General features: G+C 43.0%; 1 protein-coding gene across 1 annotated transcript in view; it reads left to right on the top strand.

Annotated features, from left to right (window-relative positions):
- LOC308164731 (neuroplastin-like) overlaps positions 1 to 12,789 on the top strand; it is a gene marked incomplete at both ends in the record, with an annotated part of 31,632 nt that extends 18,843 nt beyond the window's left edge. The window contains 5 exons of the mRNA XM_080538751.1: positions 2,597 to 2,691; positions 6,321 to 6,454; positions 6,903 to 7,176; positions 12,556 to 12,577; positions 12,732 to 12,789. Coding sequence (XP_080394877.1) covers positions 2,597 to 2,691; positions 6,321 to 6,454; positions 6,903 to 7,176; positions 12,556 to 12,577; positions 12,732 to 12,789 — 583 coding nt within the window. The remainder of the gene's footprint in view (positions 1 to 2,596; positions 2,692 to 6,320; positions 6,455 to 6,902; positions 7,177 to 12,555; positions 12,578 to 12,731) is intronic.
- Between the last annotated feature and the right edge of the window lie 68 nt (positions 12,790 to 12,857).

Below are 12,857 nucleotides of genomic sequence, written 5' to 3' on the forward strand. Positions count from 1 at the left end.
GAACAGCGTCTCATAGAACACCGTCTCATAGAACATCGTCTCATAGAACACCGTCTCATAGAACACCGTCTCATAGAACACCGTCTCATAGAACACCGTCTCATAGAACATCGTCTCATAGAACACCGTCTCATAGAACACCGTCTCATAGAACACTGTCTCATAGAACACCGTCTCATAGAACACCGTCTCATAGAACACCGTCTCATAGAACATCGTCTCATAGGACACCGTCTCATAGAACATTGTCTCATAGAACACTGTCTCATAGGACACCGTCTCATAGAACACTGTCTCATAGAACACCGTCTCATAGAACATTGTCTCATAGAACACCGTCTCATAGAACATCGTCTCATAGAACACCGTCTCATAGAACACCCTCTCATAGAACATCGTCTCATAGAACACCGTCTCATAGAACATCGTCTCATAGAACACTGTCTCATAGAACATCGTCTCATAGAACACCGTCTCATAGAACACCGTCTCATAGAACACCGTCTCATAGAACACCGTCTCATAGAACACCCTCTCATAGAACATCGTCTCATAGAACACCGTCTCATAGAACATCGTCTCATAGAACACTGTCTCATAGAACATCGTCTCATAGAACACCGTCTCATAGAACACCGTCTCATAGAACACCGTCTCATACAACACCGTCTCATAGAACACCGTCTCATAGAACACCGTCTCATAGAACATCGTCTCATAGAACACCGTCTCATAGAACACTGTCTCATAGAACACCGTCTCATAGAACACCGTCTCATAGAACACCGTCTCATAGAACACCGTCTCATAGAACACCGTCTCATAGAACATCGTCTCATAGAACATCGTCTCATAGAACACCGTCTCATAGAACACCGTCTCATAGAACACCGTCTCATAGAACACCGCCTCATAGAACACCGTCTCATAGAACACCGTCTCACAGAACCCCGTCTCATAGAACACCGTCTCATAGAACACCGTCTCATAGAACACCGTCTCATAGAACACCGTCTCATAGAACACCGTCTCATAGGACATCGTCTCATAGAACACCGTCTCATAGAACACCGTCTCATAGAACACCGCCTCATAGAACACCGTCTCATAGAACACCGTCTCATAGAACACCGTCTCATAGAACACCGTCTCATAGAACACCGTCTCATAGAACACTGTCTCATAGAACACTGTCTCATAGAACACTGTCTCATAGAACACTGTCTCATAGAACACCGTCTCATAGAACACCGTCTCATAGAACACCGTCTCATAGAACACCGTCTCATAGAACACCGTCTCATAGAACATCGTCTCATAGAACATCGTCTCATAGAACACCGTCTCATAGAACACTGTCTCATAGAACACCGTCTCATAGAACACCGTCTCATAGAACACCGTCTCATAGAACATCGTCTCATAGAACACCGTCTCATAGAACACCGTCTCATAGAACATTATGTCATAGAACACCGTCTCATAGAACACCGTCTCATAGAACACCGTCTCATAGAACATTATGTCATAGAACACCGTCTCATAGAACACCGTCTCATAGAACATCGTCTCATAGAACATCGTCTCATAGAACACTGTCTCATAGAACACCGTCTCATAGAACACCGTCTCACAGAACACTGTCTCATAGAACACCGTCTCATAGAACACCGTCTCATAGAACATCGTCTCATAGAACACCGTCTCATAGAACACCGTCTCATAGAACACCGTCTCATAGAACACCGTCTCATAGAACATCGTCTCATAGAACACCGTCTCATAGAACACCGTCTCATAGAACATTGTCTCATAGAACATCGTCTCATAGAACATCGTCTCATAGAACACCGTCTCATAGAACACCGTCTCATAGAACACTGTCTCATAGAACACCGTCTCATAGAACACCGTCTCATAGAACATCGTCTCATAGAACATTGTCTCATAGAACACCGTCTCATAGAACACCGTCTCATAGAACACCGTCTCATAGAACACCGTCTCATAGAACATCGTCTCATAGAACATTATGTCATAGAACACCGTCTCATAGAACACCGTCTCATAGAACACCGTCTCATAGAACACTGTCTCATAGAACACCGTCTCATAGAACATCGTCTCATAGAACATTATGTCATAGAACACCGTCTCATAGAACACCGTCTCATAGAACACCGTCTCATAGAACATCGTCTCATAGAACACCGTCTCATAGAACACCGTCTCATAGAACACCGTCTCATAGAACACTGTCTCATAGAACACCGTCTCATAGAACACCGTCTCATAGAACACCGTCTCATAGAACACCGTCTCATAGAACACCGTCTCACAGAACACCGTCTCATAGAACACCGTCTCATAGAACACCGTCTCATAGAACACCGTCTCATAGAACACCGTCTCATAGAACACCGTCTCATAGAACACAGAACAGAATGCCAACATTAGTCTCAGAGTGTTCCATTTGTCTTCCATCATTGTTTAAACATAACAGAGCACATGTTACTGGAAAAAAATACTTGTTTCAACATTTCCACAATGCTAATCTAATCTGGCCTAATCTTGCTTATTTTGTGATTTCTTGCAGAATTAAAAAGCCGAGGGCAGACGACTCGGGGGAATACATGTGTGTTTACACGTTTGCCAACGCGCCTAATGCCAACGCCACCATAGAGATAAAAGGTAAGACTCCGCGGCTAGCATAGATTGGATTGTGCGTCAGGTTTAGAGTGAGGTTAATTGGAGTCTGTGTGCTTGAGAGACGGAGAGGTTTGGTGCAGCGATGATGACAGCGAGGCCATCGGCTGTGGTTGTCACTCATGGTTGCGCTGTCACTTAGAGGACAGAATACTGTGTCTGTCTGTTTACCCATTCCTCTTGGCTAGTCCCTTCTGTAGACACACCATCTAACAGCCAATGCTTTAGAATATTATGAATAATTTTTCATTGTACTTTTTGTGTGTCTTGTAGACATACACAATAAATGCAGTAAGTAAATATACAAATCTACATAATGACCTCACATTTGAAATAACAAGTCTTTTTTTTAAATATCCATTCATTGAAGCGCACGATTCGCATAAAAAAGAGATACTACCATGCAAAGGCAGATTAAAGTCGACAGCTCAGCTTTCATCTGTTTATATTGGTTCCCGTCTTCCATTAGATCTCTCTGGTGAAGGTAGAGCTGTGAAACTCTCTTCAAGAGAAGCTCCCCTGTCTGTAGTGTCTAAGCCAATTTGTTGAGACATCGCTACGCTGCATACTGAGCGTGGCCGGGCTGTTGTGCTGCGCCGGTCTTCAGTGCTGCCTCGCTCCGTAACGTGTGTGATGACAGCATGTGCTCAGCAGCTCTGCTTCCGCCAGCCTAGGAGATGACAGGCCTCATCTCCAGTAAAGATGCACCACCGCCCTGGCCGGCTGGCGGGGCGACTGCAGCCTGTAACCTCTGTGGAAGTCTGCAGCCCAGTTTTTCCCGGACAAACACCATGACTGCACATTGCCCGTTGGCCTCTACTACGATGGCTGTAGACATGAGTTAGTGAGATGGTTGTTTGGTGGGACAGTATTTAGCATGCAGATGTCTTGGTTTGGAAAAGGAAAATATGAGCAGGACAGGTTTTTTGTATGCAGATATAATTGCATGCTTTTCTATTGGTTGTTAAAGAGAGGTTACCAAAATGGTCAAATTAATTTAAAAATCCATGTCCAATATCTGAGAACAAAAACAGTACATGGTTGTGACCCCCTTTTTTTAAACAATTAACTTTGCCCTGGTGTATAGAATCCCTTTAAGGGCACTAGGTGACCCACTATTGGCCCTGGTAAAGGATCCCAGGCCAGGCCAGCATGGCTCTCTGGTCCTGGCAGCAGTGGGCTGCGCTACCCCCCGGCTACAGTGTCCTTGGCACTCTGAGCCCTCCAGCATTCAGCTCTGAGGCAACAGATGGAGGCTTGTGTGATGGTGTGGGATTAAGCCTCAGAATCCGGTCCCAGCCGTTTCTAATGGCAGGAGTTTATTGTCCATGATGATAAGCTGTCTTGAGCGTGCATATTTTTTCAGTTAGTTTTCCCCCCGTTTATGTATGTTTTCAAACGGGTGTTTAACCACCCGAGGTCGGGGTGGTAAGGGTTCTTGGGTAATACCCGTATTGTTCGGGAAACAAGCCGAAGTGAACCGTGGGGCACAACATTTGTTTCATTTCCACCCGTGTCTTGCCGTTCTTCGTTTTATCAACAAGCCGGACATTCTACTCTGCGTGTCGGCCTATTAGGCCAGGCCAAATGAATTAGTAGTTCAACATATTTAGTGTTGCAGGCGGAAAAGCATATTTTTTTATTCTCTCAATGATTTCCCCTCAGCAATCGCATGTGAATAGCCGACTTGACTGTTGAAGTCTCCTGGTCTAGCGTGTTAAGACATTCAAACAACAATCGGATGTTGAGGTATTTATGCTTGCCCATTTCCAGTGACTGACTCAGCTGCGAGTTGACTACATTTTACCGCTTCATATGAGCATTCACTTCACTTCACTTCCAATTGTAACCTCGAGGGATGGATTTGTTTTGGTTTTACAACAGCAGAGAATTGTCAGGCAGCTACTATACCACTTAGTTTTTGACACTACTTCAGCCAGTGAAGAAGTCCTTGTTAGTGCAATGGGGCCGCGGTCCTCTCCTCTGCTCCTCTTGCAGTCACTTAAACGTTATCCCTGTCTAGTGAAGTGTAGGCTAGATTACTGATCAGAAGTTAAATCCTTTTTTTATTATTCCTTTTTTGTGTAATATTTCCGTATATGAGCCACAAAGCCTAAGAATTTGAACATGTGATGATGTCTTGGGGCTTTACAGTCTATAGTATGATTCTGCTCTGGAGCTGGGGTCAATTTCATTTAAACTCAAATGGGTAACTGAAATGAGTTTTTCTTTAAAAACCGAGGATCAAACCGAAGCGTCACCCCAAAACCGAGGTACGTACCTCACGTATGGCCTGAACCATTAACCCCTACCCGAAGATGATTCAACTCCAATATCAACAGATCTTGGACAGTCTTATTTCCAGGCCAGCTGGATATGTATTATTATTGTTGGATAGTCTTATTTTCAGTAAATTGCAATGGCCTTCTAGGTATATTACTATATGATAGATAATTCCAAATTCCACACAATCATCCTATTTTCCTCAAATGGGAGAACACAGTGGTGTGTGTGTGTGTGTGTGTGTGTGTGTGTTTGTGTGTGGGGGGGGGGGGGGTTAAGAGATGAGGGCGTCAAGTAAATGTCATCTGACTGCCTTATCACCATTTCCAGACCTATTGACTACAATGACCTGGTGCCTTGCTTAATACCCCTCTGATACACACACACACACACACACACACACACACACACACACACACACACACACACACACACACACAAGCATAGGGATCAGTAATCACAGGCTGTCAGGAGGAGTGTGAAATGGAGGTTTCTGCCTGTTTTGGCGCCACTCAGGGGGCAGTGTCCATGCTGTCAATCAGAGGCATAGTGGGCTGTGGATGAGGCACTGATGAACGTGGCCCCCTCCATCCGACCCCGCTCAGAGAGCACATGTGCACCATAATTAGAGACGGGGGTGATGTCACTGAGAACTCATGCTACTCCTACTCCATCACAGCAGACATGCTTGCTCTAGGCCTCTCCCTGATCCTGCTTAATTGCATGGAAGGAATTACCGTAATTTTCAGGGATTAGCGAAAGGCTGTAGCAGTTATCTCCCTGTTGCAGAACAGAGTTAAACTGAGGATTCTCTGTTTGAACCCAGAGACTCTCTGATTTCACACATTTCACCTTTAAGAAAGTGTTTTTGGCACATGGCAGATTTGACCACCTATGAATGCCCTAGCTGGGAGATTCAGCATGATGTGTTCTTCAAACCGCAGCATCTGGAACCAAGCCCTCTGCACACACAAGTAGCATTACCTTCCTAAGAAATTGGCAAATCGAGTAAAACTGCTCAATTTGTCTCCCGCCTTGATCTGTAATAATTCACACTCTTTCCAGTACATGTTCATCTCAAGGGAGGACAGTGCCCTTCAGCCAAATTGCATAACATTCCCCAAATACTCAATGAATCACTTTCAAGCACATCTTCAAGCCAGTTAACCTAATCAACACAGAGCCCACCAGACTTCACTAATTCATAGCATCTGATATGGGCTGAATTGCTATTTATGAAAGAGGATAAGGAATCAGTCCTACGCCCGTAGTGGATAACATGTAATTGCCTCTTAACTCCTCTTGGTATTTCTTCTTCTTTTTTTTTACAGCGTCACCTGACATCACAAGCCACAAGCGCAGTGAAAATAAGAACGAAGGGCAAAATGCGCTGTTGTACTGCAAGTCTGTGGGCTACCCTCACCCCGTCTGGACATGGCATAAGCTTGAGGGAGCGACCTACGCGGTATGTGACTCTGACATACGTATTGATTATTACATGCAGCACTCGAGTTGAGGGGGGACGAGGGGGGATGGCATCCCCCCTGAAATAAAAACGGTCCAAATGATCCCCCTTCTAAAACTGCCATCCCCCCTTTCCATCCCTCATGTCATTTTATCAATGAACGTGGTATTACTGCTATTTCAACATTTACTTTTGCGCATATTGAGAGAAATACTGTGGGCGAGGGGGCACGCACACATGCAAGGACATTTTTACCAAGTCACTGACACTGTGGGGATGCTAAAATTGTCCCCATATGATCCACCATCTCCCCTGATTTTCTTTTACAACTTGAGTACTGATTAGTTTTGGATAGTGTTTTTCTGTGATCAATGTTTGGAATGTGGTGATAATCGCAAGGTACTGTGTGGTCCGGTGATCCAACTGATGAGCGATCCTTCTCCTGTAGGAGATCGACAACTCCTCAGGCCGCTTTTTCATCACCAACAAAGACAACTATACGGAGCTGAACATCCTCAACCTGGACATCAATTCAGACCCTGGCGAATACCAATGCAACGCCACCAACGTGATCGGCACCAACGCCCACACCTCCATCCTGCGGGTCCGCAGCCACCTGGCACCGCTCTGGCCTTTCCTGGGCGTGCTAGCCGAGATCCTCATCCTGGTCGTCATCATCGTGGTGTACGAGAAACGCAAGAGGCCGGACGAGGTGATCGACGGTAAGACTAGCGCTCGCTGTGTGCGAACCATCTCTGTTACACTTGCAAAGAGAAGGAAACCTAGCCCGCCTATTGCTCCGTTGTTACCGGATGCTTCCGTTGAATTACTGGAGAGGGGTTCCAACCTCCATGTTCCCTGCACAATACAGTGTGCCAGTGCTCTCAGAGGACTGTGTTCTGGGTATCACCAGGGCGTTGGGGCATGGTAATAACACCTCTGAACAGTCAGGTTCTGTTGCTCCTGGAGCACGAGATCTCAGGAGATTCCGAAGTTGAACAGTTACTCAGGTATCTGATTATGGACTAGGCTGTAAGGTCAACCAGCCGTCAAGAACGGATTCAAACGGAGGGGTTTGTCCACGGACGTTTGCACTGTGGCCAGTCAGTGGACATGTCGAGAGGGCAGATACGCTGATGAATATTCATGACGCTGACTCTGCTGCGTTGGCAGTGGAGAGGCCTGTGGTGAATAATTGACCTCTGATGAGGGACCGGCTCCCTGGCCACTCCATCAGTGTAGAGGGAGGAGGAGATACATTGCATACATGCTAATATGACCTTTCTAGACGCAGTTAGGAAACCAAGGGGTGGTCTACAGCTAACCTTTTAAACAGTTTGCTATTGCTGAGCCACACTAATGACAATAACTAATGACAGCGATCGTTGTGTCCCCCATCTTACAAACATGAACATTATTCAAGACTTTGATGAGAAACAGAATCAGGGGCGGTCAATGTGTTTGTTTTATGGCAAAAATCTGTATTTGTTCTTTGAGTGCAAGCTCACTGCCAAGAATACAGTATTGTAAACAAAAACACTGCTGGCCTCAGCTGCCAATACTTTCTATTTTCTCAAGATGTTGGCATTGGCAAAATCTGGCAATTGAAATAAATTACTATTACACTAATTAACTCATTGCTTTGCTTGGCTAAGCGACACATCACTGGGTCTGGTTATGAAGATACAGTAATGGGGGAGAACATTTTATTTTCTTGATGTGAGGCAATTTCAACAACATACATACACACACACATATTATATATACACATATTACTCTCTCTGTCATCTCTGTTAATGGCCATTGTTTCTACAGCCTTACACCAAACAACCGATTCAGTTGACACAAGCATGAGGGTTTACCAGCCTATGGTCCTATCAATATATACAAGCATGAGGGTTTACCAGCCTATCAACTTTGACTTAATTGGTTACTATGACTTCTCTCCCCCCTCTTTCCGAATGGCATCATAATCTAAATGGGTGGTAAGTGAGAGATCTTGCATGTTTTCGGAGAATGACTTTTTCCCGTATCTGTCAGCCTTTCTACTACAGTCCATACAGACCATGATGTCATGAACAATTGTTTATAAAATTGAAGACCAAAAAATTCACTCCAGCTGTCTCACCAAAGAAGCCAAACATGTTAAAATGACATATTTCCACCATTCAAATTCATTTGGAGTCGCCCACACAGTTTGTGTTAATAGGAGACTTATATGATGGACTCTGATGTTCAAATGTATAGCATACAGTCCATACAAATGCACAGCTATAGTGAGACATATTCTCGTCTTCTTTGCCTGTCTATGGGAGTGTACTGTAGTTGCTACAGTATCATAAAGAATTAAATAGGAATATAAACAGTGGAAGTGAAAAAAATAATCATACCGCACTGTTCTGCAGGTCTGAGTTGTGTATAGCTGTATACCCTATATAGGCAGCACTCAACATGTTGGTTTAAGTGTTGAATAGCTTATGCTAATAAATACACAATATGAACACGGATACTCTACAGATTCAAATGCAGTATGCAGATTCACCAGAGAGTAATGCATCCCAGCATCGGCTTTGTGCATTAACATGCCTCTCTTACACCAGCAGACAAGGCCTGTATTTTGTTCTAGGATTTATCTACAGTACAGGAGGGAAGGAGGGGGAGGGGTAGATTAAGGTAGATTATATTTGTCACGGTTGTGTGAACCAAATCAGAGATGAGGACACACTGCTTACCCTGCATCACTAGTACAGGCTCTCTCTGAAATCTCCTTTTAGTATCCTGCGTTCCTCACAGCTTTGTTCTGTGAACGTTCCCATTAGGAGTTCTGTCCTTGTGATGGCTCAGCTGTGTCTGAACATGCACGGCTAAGAGTGCTGATGAAGCAAAGATTTAGATGTTGTCGTGCCTTTTATTTCTACAACCTGATAGGTTCCACATGCCTTTACTGTGTGAGGTCATTTGGGAACAAGCTGGTACATTTGAAGCACAAATTATATAATATAATTCTATATTATATGTAAATTGCAAAATATGATCCAGGAAGAAAAAATATACTTATTTATTTCCTATGTAAGGAAACATAAAACAGATAGATATCTTAGACACCAGATGTCAAAAACACATCTCGTAATTTTCAAGAATAATAAGACATTTCCCCGGCTATTCTTTTAGTGATCTCCACACTGTACAGTCTTGTGTTTTTGTTGTTGTGTGTTTGCAATGCCATGATTTTAAGTAGGTATTCAACCAATTATTTTTGCCTGACTGGACAACTGGGCATTTGGGGGTTGGCTGTTAACTCAGGTGGCAACATAGGGGGACAACTGTGGGTTGGGGGCGGGCGGTGGCAGACTGATAGACCTACCCCCTCTGTACCCAAGACTGTTGCTGTGTCCTCTTCCTCCACCCGTCTCCTGAAGTATGAGTTCTAGCTCGTATGCCATATGTATGTCCAGAACCATTCAAATTCACGTGGCAGAGTGCCAAAGTCAACCAGTGTACTTCAGGACAAGGGTGAAGCGATGCGATGCAGCATGTCTGCAAGCCATGCTGTCTCCTTCCATACCGTGACCTCCATACCTGCTCCATGTTGATGCTGTTGAATGCTGCTGCTGCCCCCAGAACTTTGGCTGCATGTTATTGAGACGCTCTACGCACTTTCAACGTGTACTGACCTATTGACCCCTGCTCATGTGTGGTGAACACATGCCGTCTTTAAACAGTGGGTCTATGAACTAACTCGATGTGAAATGATAACGTCCACTCATACTGCATGCTGTGTAATTCAACTGTACTAAAACATAACGTTGCAGTGTTTATTGTTACTTATTATTATATTACATTATTAACTGTACTCTTCCAGTATACCATTTTGCCATGGGATAAAATGTTTCATTATGTTCGTCAAATACACAAGTCTTGTTTGCTCATGCGTAGTAAGCCATCAGAGAATTCGTTCAACTAAATTAGATGGGAAATAATTGAACATCTACAATACAATGGATGGCTAGTATGTTGAAGCTTTTGTCCAATATGAGGAGTTATCTACATTGACCTAAATGTCGTAATAATAGGCTTTCAACACAACTGGGTTTCTGAAAAGCAATCTTTATTTTCAGCTTAGTATTTACGCTTAGAATCAACCACTGGATCTCAGATATAACCCTTGAAACAGGCCGACACTTAAGGATACTTAAGAGAACCCCATGATACCCAACATTGTGTGAACTTTTGTTGTGATGTTTCATGCTGATTAGGGGTGTAACGGATCATCCGTGATCCGTACGGATCGCCCCCCACGGTTCGGCACGCATGTGTACCGCGGATCAATTGCAAAATGTAACCAAGTAATAATATTACTTAATATTAGTTAATATCCCTTGTAAATCACAATGTAGAGTTGCCATGAAAAGATAGACACGACAGTTGCGTGCTTTGTTTTACTCTAAAGCGCAATGATAGGTTGATAATGAAAAAAAAATATCCAGAACAACAAGGCTGCGTTCGTAAATTCGCTCTGGAATCTGATCAGCATTCATGGAACGCCTCTTGTCCAATCAAATTACTTGGTCCCTTTATGACGTCGGACCCAGTGTGCTCTCCGGCGCTCTCAGAGCAAATTTACGAACGCAGCCCAAGTGTATCATGGCGAGTGCTGCTAATGTTGGCGACAGAGAAGAACTCGAAATGCCTCCCTCGTCATTTAAATCCCATGTATGGGAGCACTTTGGCTTCTCTGTCAATTATAACAATGACGGACAGTGTCATTGGAAGTGTGGTCGATAAAAAAGTTACGGTGTTTAAGCGTTGTGCAACGAGAAAGTCGTACGAGCATGGCCACACATTTGCCGCGACATCACCCTGGTGTGTTGACGGGAGGCACGAAAAAGGCAGCTTGACAACTTCTGATAATGTAGCCAATTTTTTCATACCATGTTTAAAGTAAGGTTTCACTTTATTATTTAGTTAAAAGTGGTATAAAACATGTTTATTTGTCTGCTTTAAAGAGCCCAGTGATTCATTGCTGCAACCAGGTGCCTCCTCCCTCTCTCCTACTGCATCATTTAAGTTGTGTGTTTCTGTTTAATATGTAGCCTAATGTTTGAGTGTAGAATATGTTATGTATGTACCGTATATGTACAGTACAGGCCAAAAGTTTGGACACACCTTCTCATTCAATGCGTTTCCTTTATTTTCATGACTATTTGGTACATTGTAGATTCTCACTGAAGGCATCAAAACTATGAATGAACACATAGGAATTATGTATTGAAAAATAAAGTGTGAAATAACTCTAAATATGTCTTATATTTTAGATTCCTCAAAGTAGCCACCCTTTGCTTTTTTGTTGTTAATAAAATATATAATAATAATATTAAATATAATATGTGTTAATAATAATATGTTATTATATATATATAATATTATTATTATATATTTTATTAACATTTTTTTAAAAATGTATTAACAACAAAAAAGCAAAGGGTGGCTACTTTGAGGAATCTAAAATATAAGACATATTTAGAGTTATTTCACACTTTTTTGTTAAGTACATCATTCCACATGTGTTCATTCATAGTTCTGATGCCTTCAGTGAGAATCTACAATGTAAATAGTCATGAAAATAAAGGAAACACATTGAATGAGAAGGTGTGTCCAAACTTTTGGCCTGTACTGTATGTGTAATATATACATATATTATATATATATATATACCAGTTTTGACATCTTGAATGTTGTTGGGTTTTACACAGTAAAAGTGGTGTTTTTACAGAATTCGAGGAACAAGCATTTTATTTTTATTTTTATGTTTTGTGTTGATCCGAAAAATGATCCGATCCGTGACTCAAAAACCGTGACACGATCCGATCCGTGAGTTAGGTGATCCGTTACACCCCTAATGCTGATCATTTTTTAACAACTATAATCAACAATCATGTCATTGAACCCATTTGGTATGTCACTACAGTTCAATATCAGCAGCATCAGTAAGACAAATACAGGTGCATTGTGCTTGCCAGTATTCTGAGCGTCGTCGACCTACATCTAATACTGTGTTCTTTTTTGTCTCGTTTTCCCTCTTCTCTCCCCTGGTGTTGAAGACGACGAGCCAGCTGCACCAATGTAAGTATCTGGCAACAGGATATCCTGTCTACAGTACAGTAGCTACTGTCCCGGGGATACAACCGTGAATTCTACATTTTAAATTAAATGATCCTCCCCAGGAGGTAACTGCATGCTTTACTACACACTAACACTAACCCTAAACCCCCATTAGGAAAAACTCGACAAACAACCATAAAGACAAAAACCTGCGCCAGAGGAATACAAACTGAGAGTCTACTCCTTGCAGTGAGTATTCTGGTAAAAACCGCCTCAGAAGCACCTGAGGCTTCAGAACGTC

Source organism: Nansenia antarctica (assembly GCF_963989245.1).
Source record: "Nansenia antarctica genome assembly, chromosome: 9".
Lineage (NCBI taxonomy): Eukaryota > Metazoa > Chordata > Actinopteri > Argentiniformes > Microstomatidae > Nansenia > Nansenia antarctica.